Source organism: Anser cygnoides, chromosome 4 (assembly GCF_040182565.1).
Source record: "Anser cygnoides isolate HZ-2024a breed goose chromosome 4, Taihu_goose_T2T_genome, whole genome shotgun sequence".
In the NCBI taxonomy this organism is placed as follows: domain Eukaryota; kingdom Metazoa; phylum Chordata; class Aves; order Anseriformes; family Anatidae; genus Anser; species Anser cygnoides.
Window position 1 is genome coordinate 45187212 of NC_089876.1, and position 27698 is coordinate 45214909.

General features: G+C 38.9%; 1 protein-coding gene across 8 annotated transcripts in view; it reads right to left on the reverse strand.

Annotated features, from left to right (window-relative positions):
* TTC29 (tetratricopeptide repeat domain 29) overlaps positions 1-27698 on the reverse strand; it is a 382392-nt gene that overhangs the window by 183605 nt on the left and 171089 nt on the right. For 4 of the 8 annotated variants that reach the window (XM_048071812.2, XM_066996061.1, XM_066996054.1 and 1 more), the window contains 3 exons: positions 17178-17275; positions 15091-15335; positions 9720-9938 (listed from right to left, as the gene is read on the reverse strand). In XM_048071812.2, the coding sequence (XP_047927769.1) occupies positions 9720-9813 (94 nt within the window). In that variant the 5' untranslated portion in view covers positions 9814-9938; positions 15091-15335; positions 17178-17275. Of the gene's footprint in view, positions 1-9719; positions 9939-15090; positions 15336-17177; positions 17276-25686; positions 25836-27698 lie in introns of those variants that run through there. The other 4 variants (XM_066996057.1, XM_066996058.1, XM_066996056.1 and 1 more) reach the window with 3 other exon arrangements.

Below are 27698 nucleotides of genomic sequence, written 5' to 3' on the forward strand. Positions count from 1 at the left end.
CCTGCTACTCCCAGCGATGCAATTTCTGATTCTGAATGGGTAACCAGCGGTGGGGGAAGTCCTCACTGACAGCTGTGCTTACCCCCAGACCCTTGCAGGGGTCATCTCACCTCAGTATACTTGCCTGGCAGCTGAGCTGATGGGGCTATGGCAGGTGTACTGGGCCAATGGCCACAGAGCTCAATGGGCAGGTAAAACTAATTTACTGACAATACTTCTGGCAGTCCAAGATGCTAATGCTGATGTACAAAGCATTTCTTCTGTTAGCAAAGCCTCACATAGTAGAGTAATCACAGTGATTTCTGACAGAAGGCACACCTTTGAAGGCTTTAAGATCCTTGCAGCCTTTAAAAATTTCATTCTAAGCTAGCCAGTTGCAAGATATTTCAAAAGCTTAAGCTTCCCATGATCAAAGGCACTCTTGAATAACACTATTATGTTCTCCTCCTTAAATCTGTCTACTTGGCAGTGTTGGTGAGGAATTCGGCAATTTCTTACTTCCACTAGTGAAGCATATTGAAACATGCAAACTGCACACACAGAGCTCCTCAACAGTGTCACATATTCTGTTGACATACATCTCAGCATCTGACAATGCGTAGCACTGTGTTTAGAAAAACAGATTGCTGTTTATTCCATCATTTAATTTAGAAAGCAGGAAGGTGATTAATGTTTAGTAATGTAAAAAAAAAAAAAAAGTAGTTACCACTTTGTTGTCACACATTTGAAAGCAGCATCTATTTGAAAATAAAATTGGGGATGAAATTTTCAGTCTCTGACAACATTTGCTAATACAATTTTGCTTGCTATCTTGTCTGCAAAGGTAGGCTGTATTCAGACAGCTATTTGCAGGTGCCAGATGGTTCACCTCATCTTCTCATTACTGTATACAAACACAAATTTTACATTATAGAAACCAGATGTACGTTCACATTGTTCACATAGCCAGTTTTGACAATAATTAATGCTATTAGTGACAAGTTTGTGGTAAACCATAAAGCTCCTCACCTGTACTTTATCCATACAATCTTGTGACTCGTTTTGACTTGGTACCTTTTTGGGGGCGGAAGGGATGGGGAAGCTGAAATAAATTGGCAAACACTTAGGAACAGAAGAACCATAAGGAAGCTTCTCTGTAGCCCCATGTCCTTTCTATCACAGACACATGCAAAATACAGAAATACAGCAAAAGCAGAAATGTTCCACAAAGTCTTATCAGTGTCACTCAATCCTCTTCCTTGTTTTCATCAAGGCCTCTCCTTTGAACGTTGGTAAGAAATGTGCATTTGCAATAAAGATGTTTATGCACAAATAGGAAAGCCATCTCTCTCTATATATATACGATACTAATAGCTTCAAAAGGCTTCCAGTCAATCTGCACTGGAGCAGGCTTGTGTCCTATAAAGTTCAATTTTCACACATATACTCCAAAATATTTTGACTGTTCATTTCTAATATTTCAAAGTAGACACTTGCTGTAACGCTCTTAAAAGACAGGCTCTACTAAATAACCTTTTCTACTTACTATGTTCTACAGACTAAAAGCATTTGCCCTGAACTTTAGTTTTGCTGAGATCAATGGGAGTTCTGCAATGGATTTTAGTGAATCCTAACTTTCATTTTTATATTTATGTAACAGGTAGGATTTGCACCAATAAAACTAATTTTATTTCTGCATCTAATAATAGGGTCAAAATAAACTGAGAAGTCTTTAATATTACGAAATAGCACTTCAGTAATTTCTGCCTTTCTCTATACTACAGATAGAGACCATCAATGAGAGCTAGACATAATTTATAATTCCTAGTTTGCTCAACCACAGAAGAGTCTTGCTACAAAGTCCCAAGGGCTACAAGGTCATTCTGTTACCCAGCTATAATTCTTGGAAAACCTGGTCAGGAAGAGATAGAGGGTAGGACAAGAGCATTTGGCATCCTGAAGAAAAACATTTATTTCAGGTGTAGCTTAAAATAAAAATTACAAATAAAAAAAAATCAGTGGGACAACCTTTCTGTGTATCTTATGCCAACCTACAGTCTCCCACCACAGCAAGGCTGGCTCAAGGCTGTAATCACTAGCTGTTTTTATGTCAGTCTCCGTTGGGGGACCTTCTCTGTCACCATCAGGATTCCTCAGGCAGACAATCTTTGTCTCAGTCTCACCCCCACCCCGTCCCCTTTTTACTTTATATAATTTAATATAAACTATTTTATCTCTCTTTTTGTATGAAACACTGCTCAACATGACAGAATGTGCAATTTATCTGCTGAACCTATATGATTACTCATCTTTGCCATTACAAGAAATGCAATTTCTCCACTTGCCTGGAGAGGAGGAAGAGAATGGGACAAAAAACAGGTATATTGCAGCCGCGTATTCGCTGTAAGTCCTACCGATGGGAATAAGTTTTAGGAACAGCAAGAACAGGAAGGCAGGAGTTGTTCTCTCCAAGGAAAGGAAGTACTGGGAAAGCAACCGATCAGACCCAGCTTCCTTTCCTACACAGGTCTGTGACCTACTGCTATCTATTCATATTTTGCTGTAGTCTAAGCCCTGATCTTGGCTTGTAATTCCTTGTTTTTTTCAATTATAATAATTTTAAAATTTCAAAGTATAAGCAGCTGTGGCCACCTCTGGCAGATTTGAATCACACCCCATATTCTTCACGCAAAATGAACAGCCAAGCAAAAGCATAAGCATTATCAACTGCCAGCATCAACAGGTTGTGCAGCTATTAAGGTAATACAAAACACAGCTGGTGCTGTTTTCATATGTATCTGTTCATTAGAAGCTTTGACTTTTTTAATTTTTATCTGATCTGAAGCCATACTAGGGAACGTGCTGGTTTTGGAAGTACTAGCAACCCCTACTGAGCAAAATGGAGAAACATAGGGGATGCTCCGCCAGGTTAATGCTCTGGCATTTCATGTTTATCCCAGAACTAATTTGTGTGAAAGGGAAACAAGAGATGTAAGTCTGTTCCTTAACAGTGTGGAAACCATACCAAAGAACACCTTCAGATGAGATGAGCATCCTAGTTCAGCCATTAATGCCTCCTTCATTTACCAGGACCAGCTTCTTCTTATGGTACTACCCATGCAATAGTGTTTGTAATTGAACTCTTCACTGTGGTTTTGTGCATACAGGAAAGCCACCCACTAGAGGTAAAGCCTGCATAATCAAGGACCACCACCTCTTTGCTTTTCCTCACCAAACAACACTGAGCACTGACCCAAACCTGTTGTAGCCAACAAATTAAGAGCTGTGAGGAAATGCTAATGGGGTATTTTCTGGCAATCACATTAAAGAGACTTTTTTCATGCATATCACTTCCAGCCCTAATGAACCACCACTGAATGAACAGTGCAGATTGCTACGAAGTTCCAACAACGCAAACAAAAAAGCATGAAGGTTCTTGAGGTATGGGAGCAGTGTCATTTAGGTCAGTAAGGGAGCCCAGTTCATTTTCTAAGTCCTGACAAATCTAAACACTACCAGTGCATACAGATGACCTAGCCGTGCCAGACCTAAGTCAGTTTTCACTTTAATCTTGGAGTCAAAAACCTGAAAAAACATGTCGGACCATGTATCCCAGTGGATGCAGATCTCTCACGAACCACCTGACTGAGGTTGTTAAAGTGATAAAAAATCGTGAAACGCTGTAAGCAGAAGTTCAACAGTGCAGCACAGTCACACACATGCATGGCTCTTCAAATAAAGCTCTGCGGTCAGTGCTGGCAAGTCACCAGACACTTTCACACATTGTGGCATGGGAGTAGCACCCTCTTCGTAGCCACGCTAATGAACTTTCCATGACTTTAAAGTCACGACCCAAAGAGTTACTCAGCCTGTGGGTGTATAAGGATCGTGACACTCACTATAGATAATCACTTGCTTTGCAACCAGTCTATTAATTAGGTTTGGAGTTACTAAAGCTGTTCACAAAGCAAAGTCCTCATCAGCTTGATTAAGGGCAGCAAAATACCCTATGAAGTTTGCAAAGAAGTAAGGTGTCTGATTGATCTCAGCTGTTTGACAGCTGGGAAAATCAAGCAAAAAAAGAAACGTATCATAACAGAATATTATTTAACCATTCCAAAATAAATGAGAAATTTTATGTTTTGGGAAGAAAAATATTTTACATTAAAAAATGGGGAACGAATGGGAAAGATTTGGTATGGTCACATCTTGAGAGAGAAGAAACAACAATCACCAGGATACATAATACAGCAGCTAATACAGCAGCTCCTGCATTTCATCATAAAGCTGCAGTGTTCAAGCAAGGGAAACTGCTTTTATTGGCAGTAAATCAGGAAGTCAATAAAGTCTGCACAGAAGCTTTGCTAACTTCTGAAGGGTTATTAATTGTCCATTGCTTATTCAATTTTGACTGTTTCAATTGAAGAATATTCATTCTGAAATGCTGGTTTAACATGCATGATGAAAGTGGGGTTGGGGAGGGTCCCAAACACACAGTAATCCCAAAACCAAGATCTTTTGTAGGAAGTATTAATTGATAATTCCAGTTGCAAGTAATCTCTTGAAGATTTTCACAGAGCTCTTTTTCTTGTTGCAAAGAAAGCTACCAATATGTCTGTAATAGACTGGAATGTCAATTATTTTTAGCCAGAGAAATGTCACAGAAGACAAGCATTCCACCCCAGTATCTATACAAACCACAGACTGAGTCACTACACAGCAACGTGTCGTGAAAAGCAATATTTAGCTAAAGCACTGATCCTGCCATTTTTAAATTCTCTTGATTTTTTTGTACTTCTTATTCAGAATTATGGCAGCTTGAGTCCTAGTCTTTGGGGAATGTCTGCAAGACATTTCAGTATCTGATTCTTCAAGTACCTCATTAGGGTGATGAAAAGCCACATGATGAAGGGGCAGTGCCATGCTTGAAGAGCTAGGGGTTCCTGTTGTCTTGAATTATTAACAAGTCAATATTTAGTGGACTGTTCCTGCCTGCCTGCCTACAGCAGGTGGTACCCCACTGCCTTTCACTTGGAAAGCATCTGCTTGCTCTGAGCCTCCCCAGAGCTTGCTACAGTCATTTGTTCGATTTAAGACAGACACTGTCATTATTCCGTGCAGCACTTCACAGAAATATTTCCTACTAAATGCTTGAACCATCTGAGCAGCACTAGGCAGGCTGCAGGCTTCATTAATAATGCATCCATGCTTATCAATAGATTTAGACAACTGGTATTTAGAAGCTTCTTCAGAAGGAGTGGGTTTTTTTCACACCAGTTAGCTTCATTCTGTCAGCTCCTTGATGTAGACATTACATCCAACTGAGTTCTGAAAGGCAGAGGTGCTAAAATTGTATTTGAGCTGCTCCCTTGCTTTGGAGCACCACTTGACTGATGTAACTCTTAAGATCAACCCTTCTGTTGCATTATTCTTTGCTGGTTTCAGGGTTTTGGAGGAGGCAAGATTACTTTTACATGGGACAGAAATTTACCTTTATCTTACTTAAAATTCATGGAAGCATTGGCTTTGCATTCTCAACAAATTCAGCTTCCTCTAACACTTCCCTGGACTTGGCTCACAAACAAGAGAAGATTCAGCATTAGTTACCTTATAATTTGCAGAGGAGTTGCAACCCCTTTTACCAAAGCACTCAGGATACTAAAAACAAAGCAAAAGATATCAAACCTTGTTCAATGAGCAGTGTGGACAAAATAGTGATTGCCCAATTTAACACATGGGCAAGGAAAACAATGATCTAAGAGCAGTGTCATGATTATAAGGCAAGATACACTTGGATCCCTTCTGGTTCTGCTGGCAAGCCTTCCTTGAGACCAGCTTTGCCCTGCGCCACCCTCACTGGTGAATCCCACAACCTTCAGATGGATTTCTGCAGTGCAGTTTTCCTTCATGCTGGGCTGATTGTATTTGCTAACCACAAATCAATCTGTCTTTCTTTATTTCTTTACTTCTTTATTTATTTATTTTTATTTTTAGATGAAGCAGCCATGCAAAGGGTTAGAAAAACCTAATATATGCAGGTCTCATCTATACTGTCACCTTGCTTGTAAGTTTACAGAAGTCGCTTTCAGCCACGTTACCTCTATCCCTGAAGGAGGAGAAGCTGCCGTTTGCTGCAGTTTCTGCTTATTCCTCTCTAGAGATACTCATCTCTAGCTGCTGTGAACAATCCACTCAGCATCTTTGCATTTTTCTGAAGACCTGGAATCTTTCTTGGTTTCACATCCCCTTTGTCCCCAGTCCCCAGCCTGCACAAGGAAGCCAGCCTGCATAGCTTTCTTGGAGCTGGGCATTTGCTGATTAATGGCCTTCAGACGAGGGAGATAGCAGCCTTTTCATTGACTTTCTTTTGCTTGCCATAATTTCTTGATTCTTCTCAATAGGGATTTTTTTATTTTTTCCCCCAACTATAGTAATGAATTAAATCAGAATTTAGCAGAAAGTATTAAGATATTAATAAGCAATGCCAATGGCCAAAGGTTGCTGCCAGGTTAATTCCATATTCCATATAGTTTATGCTATAGATTGGTTTTAGTGTAAAATTGCTGGTTGGTAATGAAGTAACTACAAATCACTTTGTGTTTCTGGGCTAGTAAGATTCACTGCACATGCACTGATTAATCTCACATGCACGTTAGATTTAATACCTCTTGGATCTACCAGAGACACTGTGCACATGGAGCAAAACTACATGTGAGCAGCTCTCAGTTGTTCATAGTTTAGTTTATGTAATTGCCCAGGCTATTGGCAAATTTAGGACCCAGTCCTGTACCTAGTAATTTGAGAAATACTCAGCCAGCACCAAAACTGGATGTTGTCTGTACACTGTGCTTTGTGTCTAAACAAACGCTTACTGAAGCATTGATGTTGGCATGCAACTGGAGGCTATCGCAGGCAGTCTCGGCATTTGATGAAGTTCACAGGAAGTTAACATTTGTCCAAAAAGGCCAGGATTTGGCTTTAGTGAATAGGATGACTTTCACACTGTAAACAGGGGAAGCTGAGCTGCAGCTGCTGCTGTGCTTACAGCAGAAGTTCTCCTTTCAAATATCTGTCAGGAATTGAACATGAAACCCAACTCAGTGATGCTCCACAGACAGAATTCTGATATGGGAAATAAAGCCTCAGCTTTTAAAAAGCATGTTTTCTTCTAATAGCTTGATGCAAATATATGAGATATTAAATTATTTCAATCACAACTCTTCATAACGACATGAATTACAGGGGATTGAACATCCATGCTGAACGGACGTCTTTGGAAAGAGTTCACATCCTGTCCCTGTCCACAGCAACTAAGTCACACATGACTTCTCCAAAGATGTAAGAGTGTATTTCAGAAGAACGACTTCTGGATCAAAAGGCAGTTCAATCTCTTTGCCTCTTAATTCCTTAATTTAGCTAGGAATTGCCAGGGATAACTAATTCTCATCTCCATCCCTCAGTAACTATGCTGTTGCCAAAAACTTGCTTAATAAATTAAGAATGATTACTTAAGCAGAAGTACTATAAGGTACAGGAAGTCAATGTATTAATTATGCCTTCTTTTAATTACTATTATTTTTTAATTCTGAAGGAATAAATTCCCTTATGCTATCATTATATCTGTCTAACAGGGTAAAATTCACCTTTCATGTGGAAAGTAAGTGCAAGACCTTCCACTTTACCTATATGCAATCTTGATAGATACCTTCCTATCCTCAGTGGACAGAGAAAAAGTAGTTGACGGTAGGCATGTACAGAACCAAAGAAAGAGCAAAAAGCAAGAAATCACGTATAGTCGCTATTTCTACAAATTCAGTGCCTCTAAACCGTCAGGAAAAAAGGGCAACTCCGTTGCAGCAGTAGCCACCTGGGAATAGCACTGATCTTCATACTTTAGCTTGAAGATGGAGAACATCTAAGTCAGCTTGTTCTTCATCAGGACAGTACAATTCCTGTCCTGCCAAGGAAAATGATTTCACCCTCAGGTGATTAGCTTGATTTTTCTGCCTGCCATCAAACCAGAATAAAAATTCTCATCTTTTATAGTCTTTTTTGTTGTTGTTTGTTTCATGAAGAAAAGAAAAGAAAAGAAAAGAAAAGAAAAGAAAAGAAAAGAAAAGAAAAGAAAAGAAAAGAAAAGAAAAGAAAAGAAAAGAAAAGAAAAGAAAAGAAAAGAAAAGAAAAGAAAAGAAAAGAAAAGAAAAGAAAAGAAAAGAAAAGAAAAGAAAAGAAAAGAAAAGAAAAGAAAAGAAAAGAAAAGAAAAGAAAAGAAAAGAAAAGAAAAGAAAAGAAAAGAAAAGAAAAGAAAAGAAAAGAAAAGGAGAAAACCAATAAAATAAAGCTGGTTTAATAATTTTTCAGGAGATTTTAAATGATACTCACTTTATCAAGGCTGATGAAAATGACACTAGTGTCAGAGGGTAACAGGTTGCTAATAAATACAATAGTTTAGGAAAGTGCTATTCTTGTCATGGAAAAATATATTTTGAGAAAAATGATACTACTGTAATTCATTTCTGAAAGCTACAGAGACTTCTCAGATGAAGAATGCAGTTATTAAAGGCAAAAGTACACAATATGTTGTAATGAAATGGTTGTGCTGCACACTTCATTAAACGTTTTGTGAGCCATCTGGGAAATTCCAGCTCTCCCCCCTCGGAAAGAAATGTTTTACGTGGTTGGATCACTAGAGGGAGCACACGGAGCGAGACTGGTACACAAAACCACACTGCCTTGGTGACTCCAGCCTGCGAGCGAAGTGAGCATGGGAAAGACTAACCAAAGGGCTACCGCAATGTGTGTTTAATCTTCTCGTGCAAGAAGTATGGTTACAGGGTTCATTGAGAAAGGCCTGAGCACTCGCAGCTATCAAACATAAGTTAACCCAGCAATGTTCTCTCTGAGCGACAGAGTTGGGAAAAAGCTGACAGGCTGCGTATTGCACGTGTCCATTGGAAGAAAACTGGCTGTCATACGAGATGCTGAAAAGCTTAAAAATTCAGAGAGCACAGTAGGGAGTCTTCCAGAAGGATTCAAAGAACTGATATGTTTTGGATGTGTTGACTGCTTGATTTACAATATTTAAAGGTGGAAAATAAAAGGGAAGAAACAGTCAAATTTCATATGAACATCAAGAACAGGAGAAAAGGCTGAAATGCAGATATATTGGAATAACTATGATATTTTCACGATCATTTCAAAAGTTAATAATTTGTGTAAAAAAATATAAAGACAAACAAAATCCTAACTGCTTTAACATTATAAGTAGAATTGCTGAAATAGTACTGTTCATAATGCACATTCTACAGTTCACTCTAATCCACCATTCCTTTCAGATGAGCAGCAAAAGCTACATTGCAGACAGAAGAAGCAATGCAGGAGAAGCTGCCCTCCTATCACAGAAGCAAGCCAGTGAATTGCTGAAGTGCTGTGTCTTTAATAGAACTTAGAGCCATGCAGTAAGCTCGAGGTATACACCCAGCAGTGAATAAAGCAAACACAGATATTGTTGTATAATGTCACAAGAAATTATTTTTTTCTACATAAATAGTGGAAATGTCTCATTTTCCTCAATGTTTGTCAATGCCTGTAGCCTATGAATTTCATTTTTTATCCTTAGCCTGAATTGCAATATGCTAACTTGAATAAATGTAACATACAATACAGATTGGAATTTTAAATGAACACTTTTATTGGCATTTTAAAAACTAGTTTCTTAGAGTAATTGCACTAATAGGTACCTCTGGCCACATCCGTGGACTTGCACTTGGGAGGCCCCTGTGGATATGAGCAGCACCGGGCACCAGAAGTGCACCATCTGGCACCCCCAGGCATCGCTCCGACAGTTTTGCATTGAGCCCCGTGAAACTCTGCGCACAGACCGGCTGCAGCTCGGGTGGATCCTGCTCCCTGGTGGATGGAACGGCACTGTCGCACCCCGACACACTGCGCTGAGTGCTCTGCATGCATGTAAAACGCAGTATTTCAGTCTTTAACATTTGTAATAAAAGATATGCACATATAATAAAACTTCCTGTCTCTTTCCCTCTGTATGTGTACATATATATACATAAATACATCTATGCAACACTAAGTCTGAAGTATATAAAGATTATAAAGTCATCCACTCACAAACCGACAAAAACACTGCAAAACTAAAGGAAACACCTCTATTAAGTTTGCTCACACAACCTTCAGTTTCTCCGTGAAATGGCAGTATGGTACAATCTGGAAATGTCATTATCACCTTTTTTTTTTTCCCTATAAAATCACTGCCTCATTCAGCAAATGTTTACATATTAAATACTGTTCATTGAATGTATCGTTCCAAACCTTATTCTCACACGCTCCCCATTCCTGCACTGGGAATAAAATTACTGATTTTTGTGTCACCAAGTCTGTGGTGCTTTACAGCAAGAATGCATGTATTTTCACATATACCAACTCCACCAGCAAATATATATATATTATTATTCCTGCTTTATAGATATCTATCTATATCATTATATAGATATATATTATATATTATTATTCCTGCTTTATAGATATCTATCTATATCATTATATAGATATATATTATATATTATTATTCTTGCTTTATAGATGGAGAACTAAAATTCATCTTAGTCAGCTCTGAGGCCATCTTTTTTGTCCTGTAACTTCCTCCTGAATTTACTATTTATCTTCCAAATGGAACAGTAAAAGAGGTAGAAAAGAGGCAGGAGTCCTAGAGACACAAGTCTTGTCCCTTTTTCCTGAGCACTGTTCATCTTGGCCATGGCATTGAGTGCAAGGTCAAGTGTAACACAGCTGCTGGCCTTTCTCTCTTCAGTTCTCAATCTTTTAACCTCCATAGCATAATTTTTCCTTTTAGTCCACCCCCTTTTGCATTCCCTATGGATTCTCTTCTTTTAGCACACAGTTTAAGATGGCTGTCCTTCCTGGGAGATCTTGCATTCTTCCCTACCAGTGTCATCTTGCTTGCTGATAAAACTTTTCTCAAAGTTGGTATATGCCCCCTCCACGTTCAAATCTGTAGGCTTACCAGTACTCACTAAATAACCTCAGTTTCTCAGTTTGCCTTTCTAAGGTCCCAGAAGTACAGATTTATCTTTTACTTTTCTCAGAAAGAGAATTGAACAAAATTGAATCTGCTCTAAGCTGCTTTAAGTTAAGTTTTTATGTCCATCCCCTTTAGATCTTGCTGCTCAGTGAAAGTAAGCATAAAACATCATTTTGTTGCTGGTTCACTGATTGTTTGGTAAAAAACAACCAACCAAACAAACAAAAAATCTAACTTCATTCACTTCCAAGAATATCCTAGCCCTGACTTTCTGGAAAATACATTTGGAAAAAAAAAGTTGGTATGCAAATGCCCAAATTTTCAATGGACTATGTCTTAGTATAGGAAATTAAAAGTCCCCTATGAGATCATAAAATCCACTATTACTTTCTCCCCCTCCCCCTCTATAAAATTAACAAACCTGCCCAGTTCTGAACCCTGGATATTTCTCAATATCCCTCTTCCCAGTGGTCCCATTTTTTATTTCTCTGACAGACAACACTATCTCCCTGTCTATGTATGTATTTCTCACTTTCCTAATCAGTTTATACCCTTTAATTCTGTAATTCAGAGTGTACCATGTCTCAGGTTCTCATGAGCTTCAAATGACCTAGCAAGAAATGAAGGTTGATTTTACAGGAACAGTATATGAAAGCAAGCAATATTTACAAACTTTATGCTTTACCACACAGGGATTATATGCTTTACCAGCATAGGGATTATATTTACCAGACAGGGAAACCAAAATGTAATCCATCCTCAGTCCTTGCAACAGGCCCCTTCATATTCCATGCCAATGTGCACCTCTGTGCACCTTATTTGCACTGCAGTCCCAGTGGCCTCTATCTGTTACCATTTTATATTGAGAAACCATAGGATCAGAGAGGTGCAAAAGAGAGCAGCAGCACCCAGGGAGAACCTATTATTCTCCTCAGCCTATTCAGAAATTTTAAGTTCCCCGATGGCAATTAAATGCAGTTAATACCAATACTGCCTGATGGTACAATACATTAAGGGAAATCTCTGCCAACATTGCATCAATCCCTTTGCTCCCACATCCATCCCTAACCTTATGGTCTTCCCAGAAGTATCGTTTAATAGGATTAGAAAAATAATGTGAATTAATCTCATGCTTAAAGACTGGAGGATAACATTCAAATGTAGAAAGGAAAGACATTTTGCTTCAATCTAAGGGACAGTAACACACAATTTTTTTTTAACATTAGTAAGAAGGCAAGATCCTACTAGACAAAGCCTCTTGCTGTACGATATCCACATTTTGGGCTGCTCAGTTAAGAAAACGTCTGCAGTTCCATGAAACCTTAAAGCTCTCCGTGGTATTTCCATCCTCGTCACTGTTGTCCTAAAAGCATTTGCCTTGACATCCCCTACTGCTGGTGCCACCGCACGCTAACAGGCAAGAGGGCACAGTCTGGGCCCCCGTATGCTGAGATGTGAAAAATCAATTGAATCCCCAGCAGATGGAATCACTGGTGCAGAAAGTGACTAAACACCACCAGTTATTCTGTGATACCGAAGTCTTGAAAGTGGATACTGCAAACACACACTACATGAAAAAAGTTGATTATATTTAGAATAACTCTCTGCATGTTATTTTTCTGGGGCTCTGTCCTTCTATAGAAATGTTAGTATTCACTGGTAAATTAAGAATTTGTCTCCAAATATCTTTTTGCTCACCGAAAACACACAGATACAAGATATGATATGATACACACTGATATATTACATTATCATATCACATTAGTGAAACATACAGAATATTTTCATTCCCATACCATTATGTTTTAGAACTGACAGCAGAGTCCTTACAGACTGTGACAGGAAACATGATTTGTATATTTATTCCAAACTTTGTGAATCTAGGTTCTATATATTTATATTACTAAATAATATCTAATTATTACATTCTGTACACAGTATCTACGGTATACAGTTTAGTACTAGATACACATAAATCCAGCCTGTTTCCTCTTTCTTCCTATTTTTTTCTTCCTTTTTTTCCCTGTCATTCTCTGTATTTTCTACTGATTTTATCAGCATCTTCTCACCTCTCTCTACGATTCTTTGTTTCTCTCTTTCAGGTCACATATTGCCGTATATATCTGTGCTAATATCCAGCTGAGCTGCAGTGAGGATTTTTCTAGTGTACTCTCTGTTTGTGTCAGTCCTATTATAATATACTCAGGATGATATATTACACTTGAAAGCTTCTGGTATAAAAATAAAGAAGTCATATTAGCTATTCCCAAAAGAATGTTAATCATAATCCTTCAATCATAATGATAATCATATTCATATTTGGAAAAAAAAATCTTTCTATGGTTGAGCATAGGAATAAATGTCAGAAGATACATGTTCTCTTCTTGGCTTTCACACAAACATCTTGTGGTTGTAAGGAAACTGATTTTGTTTTCTAGTTTATCTGTCAAAATACATGAATAATACTGCCCTACTTGATTGGGTGACGCTTGATTCAGCTAATGTTTCTAAAGGCTTTGAAAACATCAACTATGCCAGGTTAAAAAGGTGCAAAGTATTATTAGCTGTCAATTATGTTTTATAGAAAATGCTGTGGCTGAACATTCATCAGCCTAGTAAACTGGTAGAAAGAAGAAAAACAGGGACAACAATGGCTGGTTTGCAACAGAATATACTGGAGCCTGAGTGCAACAAACTTTTGAATGAAATCTTCTGAGTCTGCACAGACATACTCATGCAAAGCCTGAAACCACAATTTACACGCACAGACAGTCTGGTCAAAATGAAACTTTCCAGTTTTAAATTCTCTATCTTTCTCTGTAAACTCTCCGCTGTAACCATACTGATGCTAATGGTATGAGGTCAATTAACTTTGATCTACAATGACAAGAGGACTAGCTCCCTAATTTATTGGAAAGAATAAACTTCCAGCAACCTTGAACATTCCCTGTGCACCACTGCGTGTGCTTCCTACCAGACTTATAATTAAGCACACTCTAGCGGTCTCCAGCATGCTAAGAAAGCTGTGTGCAGAAAAGTACAGCCAAACAGAACAAATGAGTTTGTACATTTATTTCTGTAATATGACGCAATGTTTCAGCTGTGGACAACTCACCGTGGCCTTCCAGTGGTTTGAGAACCACTAGCCTAAAGACTGATGATATCTGATATTTGCAAATTCGACGATCTGTACCTTGCTTCCCAGTGAGATTATACTCTGTTTTAAAAACCAGCCAGGGCAATTTATGGAAAAAAATGCACGTCACTAGATTAACCAGTTTGAGATCATAATTTATCTCTAATGGCCTTTCTCTGACAACAGGAAAACAGAAGAAAATTAAGCTGATAGAGCTGTTCTAGTAATGTCAAAAGTTGGCATTCTTTATCAGTCTTTAACTTAAAAGCACTCCTTGTCAGAATAATGATAAAGGCATCATAGAAATTTTGCTTTTCATCTGTCTGACATATAAATCAATGATCCAGAAAACAAATCATTATATATGTATTTCTTTAAAAAAAGTGAATACAAAGCAAGCCACCTTGTCTATATTTTATATTTATCTTTGCCAGAGTTAGTTACACCGTTTCTCTGAGCACACACGGCTGAAACTGCTCTCTGCTCCCACTTATAACACTGACCCCGTTTAGAGGGCACATCACAAGCAGATGCACTGAAATCGGTAGCCTTTTCCAGGGTGTGAGCTGACATAATGGGCGGCTTTCCTTTCCCTTGGGAGCAACCACTCTCTTTATCACTAGGACAAATGACCTGTAGGAGAGGCAGCCAGGGCTAGACACTCTGTTTCCTTATAAATGCCAGATCAGATCATAACACATTACTGTGACTCACCGTGTTAATGACCACGCACTTCGATTTGCAGGGAAAGCATGAAGATGTATCGGACTGAAGGCAAGCCCTGTGCATGTCACAGTACACTTTCTAGGCAGGCACACTAGTTTTAAAACTTTGCTTTGCCTTAGTAAACAGCTTTGAAATTCACAATTACAGACAGACCAAACCACTCACATTATCAATAAGTGAGGCTTACCTTAGAGCAATCGGGATCTGTTGAAACAGTGTAAATTACATTTTTTTTCACATCAGGGAAAGGCAGTTTTCAGCTCTCAAGGGGGCTCCGCCTGGACTCTTCATTTTGCCTTTTTTTTTTTTTTTTGAATGCGGGTCCTTGTCCCTCGTAGGGGGCAAATGCCAGCAGCTTTATATCCTTTCTCAGAAGTACAAGGCTCCACCTCACTCCTCCATAGTCCTGAGAGTGGAGAAGGATTACTGAGCCTAAAAAAAAGAAAAACAAATCTTTTTCAGGGTTCAATGATTCAGAAAAAGGGAAACAGAACTAGTCCATACTTTGGAGAAAGAAAAAAAATATTCTACTGTGGGAACAATTAAAGGGAAAATAAAAAAGAGATGTAAAGAAGGAAAATAAAGATCAGACAATATATGAGACAGAGAAAAGACAATGGGAACAAAACCAAGAGATCAGAAACAAGAAAGAGAGGGATTTAGTAATAAAAAGGAAGTACTAGAAATAAAAGTATTTACTATCCCATTGATGTATTTAAGATTATTTTTTTCCTCAAAGACTTCTGTTAACGTTAAATATTCAGTGAGTAGAAAAGCTTCCTGAAAAAACAAACAAAAAAACCCCACCACCTCAAAAACAAACAAACAAACAAAAAACAACAGAAGAAAACAAGAAAATCTGAAAGAAAACACATGTGGAAGGAAGGACAAATATAAAGGAAAACGTTAAGTAACATAAAAACATGGATTTTCACACTAGTCACCAGTTCATCTGTCCTGTAATCACAGACAGCCATACTTCCATCCTTTTGGAAGCCTGGATGAGAATTACCCACCAAAAATTCAGTTCTTGTCATACCGTTACACACTTAACAGAACACTGAAGTAAACAAAATTTTTACTGCCTCAAAATAACATTTCAGAGGCAGAGACCAAAGCAGAATGCAGTACCTTAGGTCCCTTCAAACAAGATTTTTTTAGGTTAAAATTCTCAGAAAGTCTCAGGAAATATATCCTCATGCTACACAGGAAAGCAAAAAAAATCCTATTTTTTTAATTATTTTTTTTTTCCTGATAGTTCTTCTGGAACCCTGATTTTCTGTACATATCCAACAAGAATTATAAAAGAGGAAATGAACTGAGACTTCAATTCAAACTCCTTCAATAACACAACTTTTAGGATGCATCATCTTCCCAACAAAGGTAGTCACAGAATTATGTATATTCCCCAATGCAGTGTTCAAACATCCCCCAACCTAGGAAAGCACTCAAATGTTTTGCCACATTAGGAGAAAAAGAGTAATGGTTTTCACTTTTGTTAATGTTGTTCTTGTTAATGGACACTGTAGTTATTCACAAGTCTAAGACTTCCGCGAGGAAAGGCCCTGATTCATTGAACACCTGTTTCCAGTAACTCTCTTTACCTGAATTATTCTAAAAACAAAACAAAACAGATTTCAAATCCCAATAACCTACTGCAAAGAAGCAGATGTAGAGCTGTGAGGACAGTGGATGAGACAGATCACCTGTCTCCTTCCTGTGCCGAAGGTATTAGTCTCCTGCTCACTGCTTTTATCTGTGTTCGTCCTCTGAATTAATTTAAACCACATCTTTATCTTTTACTATTTGAAAGTCCTTCAGTTGGTTTCCATCTTAAGAAAGCATCTTAGTGGAGCCATTTTATATTTACATAAAGTGCCATAAATAATAGTAAGATGGAGAAACAGAATGGCTTTTGTAAAGCTGGTTACAGTTAGCACAGTTTAGCTGGCTAAGTCTTAGATTTTCCAGCACAGAAATTATGAATTAAAATGAAGCTTTTCCAGATGTTACTTTTTTAAACAGCAAGTTAAACAAAACCACTTAATTTTCCTTTAAAAATTGATGATGTTTTCTCCATGCCCATTGCATAATGTTATAGGCAAGGCAAGACCAAGTTCTGAAAATAAATTTTTATCTGATATGAATAGCTTTTTATGGAAAGTCTCACAAAAGTGTTTCAAAACAATATACACCCCCAGCACATAACAAATTATCAAAGCCTTGTGGTTTAGTCTTGTTTTCACTATGAAGATGATAAAGAGTTGTGCTTACTCCCTTTTCTTCCTGTTGCCTTCATATGTCTGCATGGAAATTCCTCTTAATCACATTTATAAGGAGAAATACGTTTCCTTCAATTTTTAAGAAACTCTCTGTAAAGGTATTGGTGAAAAATAACAGTCACAAGAAGGTGCGGAGACAGCAAACAAGAGAAAAGGAATCAAACTAAAGTGAATTTAATGTAAAAATGGAAAATATTTGGACTTATTATTTCTGGTTTACCATTTATGATTACTTGCAAATGAATGTTCTTTCTTTCCTTAAAAAGTTCTGTGTTTAAAAAGGCCTTTTATATTAGAAATCAGTTTGTATGTCTCAGGTGAAGGATGCTGGCATTCGTATGTATGTATGTCTAGGTCAGAAGAGTTAGAAGTGTGAGTTTTATATATAGGCATACCCATACATATACACGTACGTGTATGGTCTTCTTGCTCCCACAAATAAAACGTGAGTATATGCACCAATACATTTCCCTTTTCCACACAACCCCTACTACGTGTCTGGTTTTGAGCGACGCAATTAATCTTCCCTAGAGTCAGCAGGAAATAGATCCAGCAACAACCACTGAGGAGTACAGAATATAGATCAATCCTTGTTAAGTTTATATTTGATATGAGTGTCATGTTAGAGAAAATGCATGAGCACAAACTCTCCAGGAACAGATTGCCATCACTGTATTTTTCCCAAGCAGCTCCATGACACCTATTTTCAGGTGTCCTGATGAATCAGAATTACCTTCAAACACACTAAAGAGTGAGACACAGAAGCAGGCAGGTCAGAGGAAGAGAGAGATCTATAGGTTGGATCTTTTAACCCCAAGGAAAAAAAAATAGCAATACTTACCCTTACCCCTGGTAAATTACCCAGTTTCATTTTGTTTTGAAAGCTTTTGCTTCATTCTAAACTGTTGCATGTATTGTACTTTCCTTCACACCTTTGTATGAAAGGTATTGCCGTTTACCATCTCACAGTGACACGCTACATTTGACTGAGCATAATTTCTGTCATTTATATTAGTAATAACATTTTGCAAGAGCTTTTCAGCTTGTTTATTACTATTTTAAAATGAAAAGATAAATGCAAATGTTTTATTACAACTTCAGAAGCATTCGTGTTGATAACATTTTAACAAAAATATAAAAATTAGCTAAAAAAAAACACAACTAAAATAACAGTAGCTAAAGGAGATCTTTTTTCCATGCCGAAGATACATTTTCTAAGCCTGTTATATAGAGATTTTAAACATCTGTGCTATTCTTGCCAGTCTTTTTTTTTTTTTTTTTTAAGCCTTTGACTTTTGTGGAAGGAATATTTTTACAGGGTAGCTGTGATAAATAAGTAAGTGCTGGAATTTCTAAGACTATGGATGATATGGATGATTTGCTGATGCAAACTGAGTACAAATAGGTTGCAATTGCTTTTTTCTACTGTTTCTATAGACATTTGGTAGCATGCAAAACTTCATGCTAATGATTTGGACATGTAAGGCTGCATTTAGATACACACATTGCCCAGAATGAGTCATTTCAGAAAACTGGACTTTCAATGTTTTCTTTTCACTAGCAACAAAGAGTGCTCAGAATTACATAGGCTGGAGACCTATTATACTCAGCTGTATCTAAAAAAGACAGTTCTCATCTAATGAAACCACATATCTTTTGTTCACTCTAAAATATGATATAAAGGTGATCCTTTGAATTAAAGATACGTAAAGCCGCAGTGATAGTGGCTGAGCTGAATTAGGCTAAGTATCCACATGAACCCATGGAAATGCATGTTTCATAGCTGTGGACAAAGATAATGGCATGCAAGGAACTGCTGTTCCAGAAAATGATGTAGCCTTTCATCCTTAATAACCAAATAAAAAATGGGAAGTCAGTACTTGGGAGCTACTCTAGCAAGCAGATCTCCAGGAAACAAGGTTCCCCACAGACTCTTCCTTGATCTTAAAGCTTAACGTGAAACATTTATATGCACGTAGCACCTGGCCAGAAGACGTGGGAAGGCACTTTTATCACACTGGCTGTATTTCTTTCTTAAATAATAGATTTCCTCTTCCCCCCACCCCCCTCCTGGAAACGAAATACATGCTCAATAATGTTTCTGTGCATTTTTTTATTATTATTTTAACACTTTAAGAACAACCAGATGATTCTGAAAACCATTAACACCCTCAAATTGTCTGATGCTGAATGCATTGCAGCTTTTAGACAGCAAAAATATGTCGTCAAAGCGAGTAAGTCTTTTCTAAAAAAAAACCAACAACAAATAAACCACCAGCGCTAATAATAATTGAATGCTAACCTACTAGCCACAGTTCTTTGACATACGGGCATGTGGATAAACGATGCTCAGACTAACTAGGTCCAACTGAAACCACACAACAGTCAGTCAAATGCAGTGTTTTCCCGAAGACGTTACACAGGAGCGAAGAACAACGGCATGGGAACCTTCAGTCACTGCTCCCAGCCACTGCCAGCTTCACAGTGGTCAACTCACCGGGGTATCATGCAAGAGTATCAAACATATTATATGTATGTAAACCTGTACATACCATGTTTACATCTTTGTGAATATTCTTCAGATTATCCTATTTTTTTGTCTACATCCTCGAGTAACAGTGTTGTATCAGTCACATATGCAAACCTCCATGATAACAGCAGCATAAAGTAACATCTAGGTACCTTCCTCCATTGAAGCCAGGGGGAAAACACGCTTTGTACCAAATGACAAGCAGCTTACAGCAATGCTTCTTCACTTTTGATGTAAATGGGAAAAAAAATGAAAGGGGATTTCAGCATGGCTTTTAATTTTTTTTCAGTATTAGTATTTTTGTTACAAATGATAAATCCCTAAATATATTCTCAATTAAGACTAACATCTTTTGAATGTACAAGCTGAGAAAATAAAGATATTTTTAAAAATGAAAAATAATTATTCATATCTTTTTCAAACAAAAAACTGATTTTGCTTCAGCTTTCCAAATACATCCAGCTTTTGGCTGAGAGCAAACCAGAAAAGAAAAAAAAATCATGCATTTTGAAAGAAACTATGAAAGATGGTAGTATCTTGCTTACTTCTTTGGTCTGGGATATGCAGAGTTTGGACACCCACATTTAGCCTTAAACCACCTCTTGCTAACTGCACATCAACTTTCTTCCCTGTTTCAGGATTCCCAGGGAACTGATAAATAAACCTTAAAAAAATCACAAGGTCACAGCAGGAAAAACAGTTGGAGAGACTGAATGCAACCCAGGCAGTAACAAATGCACTTTGGTCCAAACAAAGCAAATGAGGAAATATTGGAACATTTCACCATCATTTTCACTTCTCACTACACCAAAATTCTTAGCTGTAAGGTGTAAGAGTAGGATTTGAAATGAGAAGGAGAAGCAGCTCTCTTCATCTGCAGCAGAAACAGAACGTGAAACACCTAAAAACATTTGGGGCTACTACAGCTGTTTTAACAGCACTCATCTCACCAGCTGATTTTTCTAGATTTGCATATGTGTAGAAGAATAGCAAGCATTCCTCTTTCCTCCTTCTCCTGTGAAACGGTGCGTTGTTTCCAGTTGACATTTTGGAAACTGAGGCACTGTAAATCCTCTGCACAAGCCAGTGGGAAATCGGTGCTCCCCCTTGTGCTCGCTCTGACACCTTAAAGGTCTTTAAGAGAGCTTGATGACTTCTCTCCACTGATAAGGAAAGAAATTTCAGAAAAAAACAGCAAAAGTGCAGCTGCTACTTTTGAGTTGAACAGCTCTGAGTTTGGGCAGCTCAAGCTACTGAAATGAATATGGAGATAGGGAGCAAGCCATTGCGACTGTAGGTACTGTGGCACCTGGCCAGCCCCGCGCAACGCTGCTGCGTTCCTTATGCTAATATGTGGAGAAATGTAGATGCTTTGGAACGAGATTCAAAAAAGCCCAGCATGATGAGCAGGGAAGCCACTGTATTTTATGTCACATAAAGGGAAGTGAGCATGGCCCCAGCTCAGAGAGCTAGAGCTTAGTGAGCAGGTGGGACACAGGTCTAAATTCATTCAGGCAGAGGAAGGAATTGCACCCTGGGCAAATATTGCAACTACATGGTCACTGAACAGAATGCAGTGTTCACTTCTCTTCCTCATGTATTTTGCAAAGCCTGCTTCAAGAACAGCACAAGATGGGGCACAGGAGCTGGGACAGGCAGAGAAACCCCAGCTTTGTGATTTTAGATGCGTCTTCCCACTTCTGTCTCATTTGAAGCAGTTCAGTTCTCAGAGCTTGAGATGTCTAGGGACTTCTAACATAAGTGAATGTGGGCGCACATAGAAGCTGGGCAAATTTGGTGTCCAGATAAGTAGGGTCTTGCGAAGTTCTCACAGTGGGACACAGGCAGTCCAAAGGGCTATCGTAACTCCCTGAATATGAATTTAGACCTAAACTCTTGCTATCAAAGTTAGCTCATTCAGTTTGCTAAACACGCTTAATAATCCTTCGCTGCTTAGCATGAGGTTGTTTCCTGCCCTCACTAAGCAAGCACAGAAGGAATTACAAAGATCTGCTCCAGCACTTTTACAATTAGTCCAAAGGCTGGGTGTTGGTACATCCTTTTCAGGTGGGGACAGCAAACATTGCATGAGCATAGCAGTATTACTTCCTCCAAAGCAGCTGAAGAGGAGCTGGTAATGCGTCCTGCCTCTGCACTGATCAGTCTGTTAACTATAAGGGACTTGAGGAGAAAGGCCATGTCTGTGGCCAAGCCGTTCGTTTGGCGCTTGGTATGACTCTTGGACTAGCTCAACTTCTACGTGACCCTGGGCAAGTTGTGTATTAGCTTCTCGGTTTTCCAGCTATAAAGTGGCAATTCAGAGTACCTCCACGTTTCCTCACCATCAGCCAGGTCTATTTTCATTGTAAACATTGGGCAGCGGATGTCTTCTATTATTCATAGACTCAGGACAGATGGGACCAGAACACCTTCTCATCTGACCTCCTGCATACCAGAGGCTATTATGTGTATCTGCAATACACAGTGGGGAGTTGATCACAAATGGGGTCTCCAGGTGCTCTTCCAACAGAAGAGAAATAATAATATTAACTCCTTCAAACATAGCCATCACCTTCCTCTACCTGGCCAAAGCACTGGGCCTATTTAGAATTCACATAATTCTTTTTCATTTCAGTAAATCTAGCAAACTTCTGTGTTTCTTCCCGATTTTGATTTTTTCCTTATTTTTCCTGCTTTTTAAAATGGAAGAAGTTACTGAAAGAGCTCGTAATCATTAAGATATTTCAAAGAAAAGACACACTTGGACGCCCCAGTTCCTTAACTACTGATGGTATGTGCTAATGCACTTAGCGTGAATGAAATTGTTTCTAAATTAAGTATGACACAGTTTTAAGATAAAACAAATTCTGGAAAACAATTAGATTGTCTAGTCATGAAGTATAAAACCATATAAATCAGACTTCTTTAGAAAAACTTGCCCCACTTATTGACTTCTAAATATTATAAGACTTACCCAAGTAAGGTACTCATATTTTCATTGTTGCTTAAATGAACAAACAAGTAACTCAGGTATAACCAAATCTTTACTTTCATGCACCCTCAGATAATGTCATCAGAGGCTTATTTTTTCTTTCTGTAGGTTTACAAAGGAAGTATTTAAATGGCACTCAACTACACCCAAGAGAGGATCAAATAAAATTCAGCATAATGGGCATAAGCTTACTCCTCCTTTCTGCTGGAATAAAAAAGAAAACTGCTCAACCCAAAATAGTAGCAGAATTTTCACATCTTCTATCTTGGACTAGAAGAAAATAGCACAAAAGAAAATAGTGCAGCAAGAAATCTGATGGAAGGTATATATGCCTGCCTAACATATTCAATTTATAATTGTATTATACACTGCCCTCATGTCAGCTCTCAGAAAACAAAACAAAACAAAACATGATATTGAAAAATGCAGTGATCCACATTATTTCTCATCCAAGTGTGTGCATGTGTGTGTGTTTCCTCAGGCTTTCCAATCCTTGTTCAGAAACTATGGTCATCTCAGTGTCAAAATTCAATTTATCAAATCCAATATCTATTAAGGGAATGAAACATAAGGCCTCACAGCATGTAAGAGTTCAAAAAAAGACGATTTGATCATCCCCTGTGGACTTAAACCTGTGATTCTGTTACACTTAGTACTGAACTGAAGGAGACAGAAGATACGCTATCCTCTTTCTGTTTCCTTGTAACACAACCAAGCTGATTTGACTATGGAGCTCCAGACAGTGTAAGATTGTCCTCAACTGCACTCCCTCCCCATTCAAGAGCTGTAGGTATATTCTCTGAGAACTTCTTGCAGGAAGAGTACACTTAGGTATATTCTCTGAGAACTTCTTGCAGGAAGAGTACACTGAAGAAAGTAGGTAAAGTTCAGAAGATCTGAAGATAAGACCTACCTAACTTAAAAACAGACAGGACAATAACTTTACTTGCATGGTGCTTACATTCAGGAAAACACACTGTAATTGAGGGTTCCAAGACTCGAACAGTCCCTGTTATATGGGACGGGATGAGGGAAACTGGTACTGGAAGTGAAGGAAATGAAGAGTGGGAGCAGGGGAGCAGCATAGTACCACCCAGGCTGAGCCAGACGTTGGGAATAGTCAAGGGATAACAGGAAAATTGCAGGTTTTGAAATGATATCAGCTCATCTAATCTAACCCTGGAGAGTACTGGGCCCCAAAGACAGCAAACCAAGGTGAACTGAAGACAGAATGAGCTATGAAGTTGGAGAGAGAGCTGAGATTGCTACAAACAATGAAGGAAGACAGAATGAAGGATTCAAGGAGGAATAATATGGGGAAGAAAACCGGGGTAGTGAGAACAAGACAGAAGACTGAGACAGGGAAATGAGGAGTAGTATGACAAGGACAGAGAGGTTCAATCTTTGAGGATCTGGACAATTAGTGATGACTCCCTTCCGGTGATCTGGATGGTATGGGAAAATTTCTCCATTCCCAGCAACAGGTTAGGGAATCCTGGGAATTCACATCCCTTCTTCCTGTCTGCTGACAGTCAGTATAGAAAAATAAGTCTCTGCTACCACTATCAATTACATAGTTAGCTCAAGTAGGAGATGGTTGTAAGATGGATCCAAAGATTGCCATCTTTCAGATAACCCCTGTGGGTGCTGTTATGATTGCACAAAATATAGTTTGGTTTTCAGTTTGTTTTTCTAAAAACCTAGGGAATGGCAAAAATACTAAAAAGAATATTGTGTTTGCAATGAAGAAATTCATAAGATAAAAAATATCACAATTACAAATGCCTGTTTTCTCTTAATGTGCCCTATTCTGTGCCTATCCCTTATGATATACATTGCTCTACTGTGATCACAGCTGCATAGCCAAGACAACTGTTGTTCTTGTAATCATTGTCTCATTTCTTATTTCTTTTTTCCTGTTTTTTTTTTAATAACTCCGAAGACAGGTGGCAAATTTATGAGAGCACTGCAATTCCTAGGGTCAAGGCAGTTGAATGCTGCCTGAAGAATGAGATCCCATGCCTGCCTCTGCATGTAACACATGGCAGGTCTCTGAACAGAAACCTTTGCTAATGGGATGACCACCAATTCTCTCACTTTTTATTTGTGCCATGTGAAACATCTGGCCAAGTTTACTGAGTCCTCACAGCTGCAGTTCAATGTATCATAACGATTTTCTGAATACCTAATATGGTATAAAAATGCAGAGTGCTTTGAAGAGCATTTTGAAGGCATCTCAGTGTGACCACCAAAATTAATGGCAGTTCTGGCTTTCATATCACAACACTGCCTGTGTTGTGCAGTAACACAGCTCGATTTTCTACAGATACTGTAAAGTATTGCAAAAGTGTCCCCATAGATCACCACCTCAGTCACCGTAACAGAGTATAAGTAATATCTCTGATGAAGTAAAGACGATGAAGGAACATACTGACATGGTGGAAATTAAGTAGTGTGTTTTACTACACATAATGCATTTCTACTTCTGTAGGAAGGAGAAAATACAGGACGTACAAGCAATGTTAAATTTAACGTGTGCCTGATTTTACAGTCTTAATTACGGTCTTTGTTTTTACATTTTTTTAATGCAATATCCTATAGACAATCTCATCTAAGCAATCTTGAAGAATATATAGGGAAGAGCCAGACCCAAAAGAAATTGGAGTGTAACCCTTTTTGTACCAATTTGGAAAAAGACGTAACCTGGCATGTTATTTCCAGACAGTTGCAACACAAAGTTTGACCAAAGACAGGGGCTGGACTAAGAAGAAACACAGAAACAGCTTTTGTTTTTTTACAGACTAGTTTTCTGAAAATCATCACAGTTCATTTCAGTCTGAACAGAACCAAGCGTGTTCCTGATTTCCATGCATGCAGGCATAGGGAACTCAGTGGAGGACATGAGTTTTAGAGGTTTTGCCTTCAGACCCATACACTTCCAGCTCAAACCCACTGCAACAGCGCTTCTGGGAAACCTACCACTCGATGACCCACGGCAGGCACGCGTGGGGATTCCTGCCAGGCGTGCAGACAGCCTTTGCTCCCGAGGTGCCGCCTCAAACACCTCGTCCCCTCCTCGCCCTTGGGCGGCCTCTCCGCGGCCCAGCCCCGCCCCGCCCCGCCCCGCCGCAGCAGCACGGCCGGGGGCCGCAGAGCACGGCCGCCATCTAGCGGCCCGGGAGGCCGCTCCCACCCGAGCGCACAAAATGGCGGCTCGCCGCCGGGGGAAAGCGGCCGGGTCGCGGAGGTGTTTCGGGATAATGGGCGGCCCCCTGGGCTAGGGGGAGAGGGGAACGGGGACATTCGCTTTTAAAGCCTCCTCTGTTTTGGCCATGGACGCCAGTTTAAGGCGACAGACTAACATAAACCTTTATTTTTCTCCAGATCAGAAAAACCGGGAAATCCTTGACTCCACAACCATTCCTGTGTTGGATTAAAAATAATAATAAAAACAAAGCCAAAAAAAAAAAAAGTCTGCACAAGAGCTTCTTAATGAAGAGGCTATGAGATATTTTCTAGACATAAAAGCAAAATATATTTTTCCCTTCCTATCTTAGAAAGCCGACTCACTTTTGCTGTTTCTGGAAAGTTTCATTCAGACTGATGCTTGCCAGGGAAACCTGCCATGAAAGTGCCAAGGCCAAGTGGTTCCAACCTGGCAAGCAATCAGCTGAAAACAGAGCCCTACAAGTGGGAGTGCTGAGCAAATACGCACAGATAATGTTGCTGCTTCTTGCTGTAGCCTTCCAGGACTTACATGAGCTACACAAGGAGATCAAATTGAGTATGTTCTGTTTTGCAGCCCAAATCCTTATTACACCCTTGAAAGTTAACCCAAAGTTTCTGAAGATAAATGTTTCCTTAAAATCTAGTCCTACTTGAACTACCTTTGAAAAAGCAGGAAATAGTATGTACATGGCTAGAACCTTATGAGAATTCACTCAATTAGCACATGAGATCAAGGAAATACTAAACAAGAAATTTCTGTAGCTGAAGCCAAACTTCTCTTCTGTGAGCACAGGTGCCCTGTGTTTATCTGACATCCACATAACCAGTAAGGCTTCTCTTTCTTTTCCAGAGGAAAGTTTGGAGGTTTATGCTGTCACAGGATTCAGAAAAGGGCAAGGATAGCTGTGGTGGTTTAAGTCATAACCACACATTGCTACTAGTCCTGTTTTGCTTCCTTCCAAATCTATTGTCCCCAAATCTGATTTATGAGAAGGGGGTACATGTTTTTTCCATCAGTGCGTAAAGCTAAAATGCTGGGCTTCAGATTGCAACAGTGGAGAACCAAGCGTTTCCTTGACTCAGCTTCAGAAGGGGAAACCTCCAGCAGAGACACAGCACAGGCAGCTGGAGCTTAAGGGCACACCAAAGCACCACATTAGGATTTACCAGGAGTTGCCTGTTAAACCCCAAATCAAGGAAGTTGAGGGAGGGTTTTACAGGTGTCCACCTGGCATGCTCTATTCTTGAAAATGGCAGAGAAGGAGAGGGAGGAGTTTTAGAAAATTGTGTAATGTGTTTGGAAAAAACAAAAACAAAAACAAAACCATTGCAAATCCTAATGCAAGGTGCTACCGACCCCTTTTGGTCAGATTTAGCACCTACTTCATAGCAAGTACTACCATGTTCCAACTACACAACTGTTTTTCTTGAAAGCACTCAAGGAGGCCCAAATGAAAGATTTTCAAATACTTGCTGAGTCCCTCTGAAAAGACTCTTCCTTGACTCAGCTAGCGGATTTCTTATGCACAGAATAGAAGGAGACCTCTTATCCACACATCACAAAGCTATGCATATTTGGGGACAGAAGCTGTGAAAAGAACACAGCAACACAAAAACCAGAAGCAACCATAACAGTGAAACTTTTCCTTCTTCTCCTAAAAACTAATAATAATACTAAAGCACATGCTGGGTAGCAGCAGTCTGTCCACGTGCCAGAGGAAAACAAATAGGACAAAACTAAAAAAAATGTCCAAAGCATTACA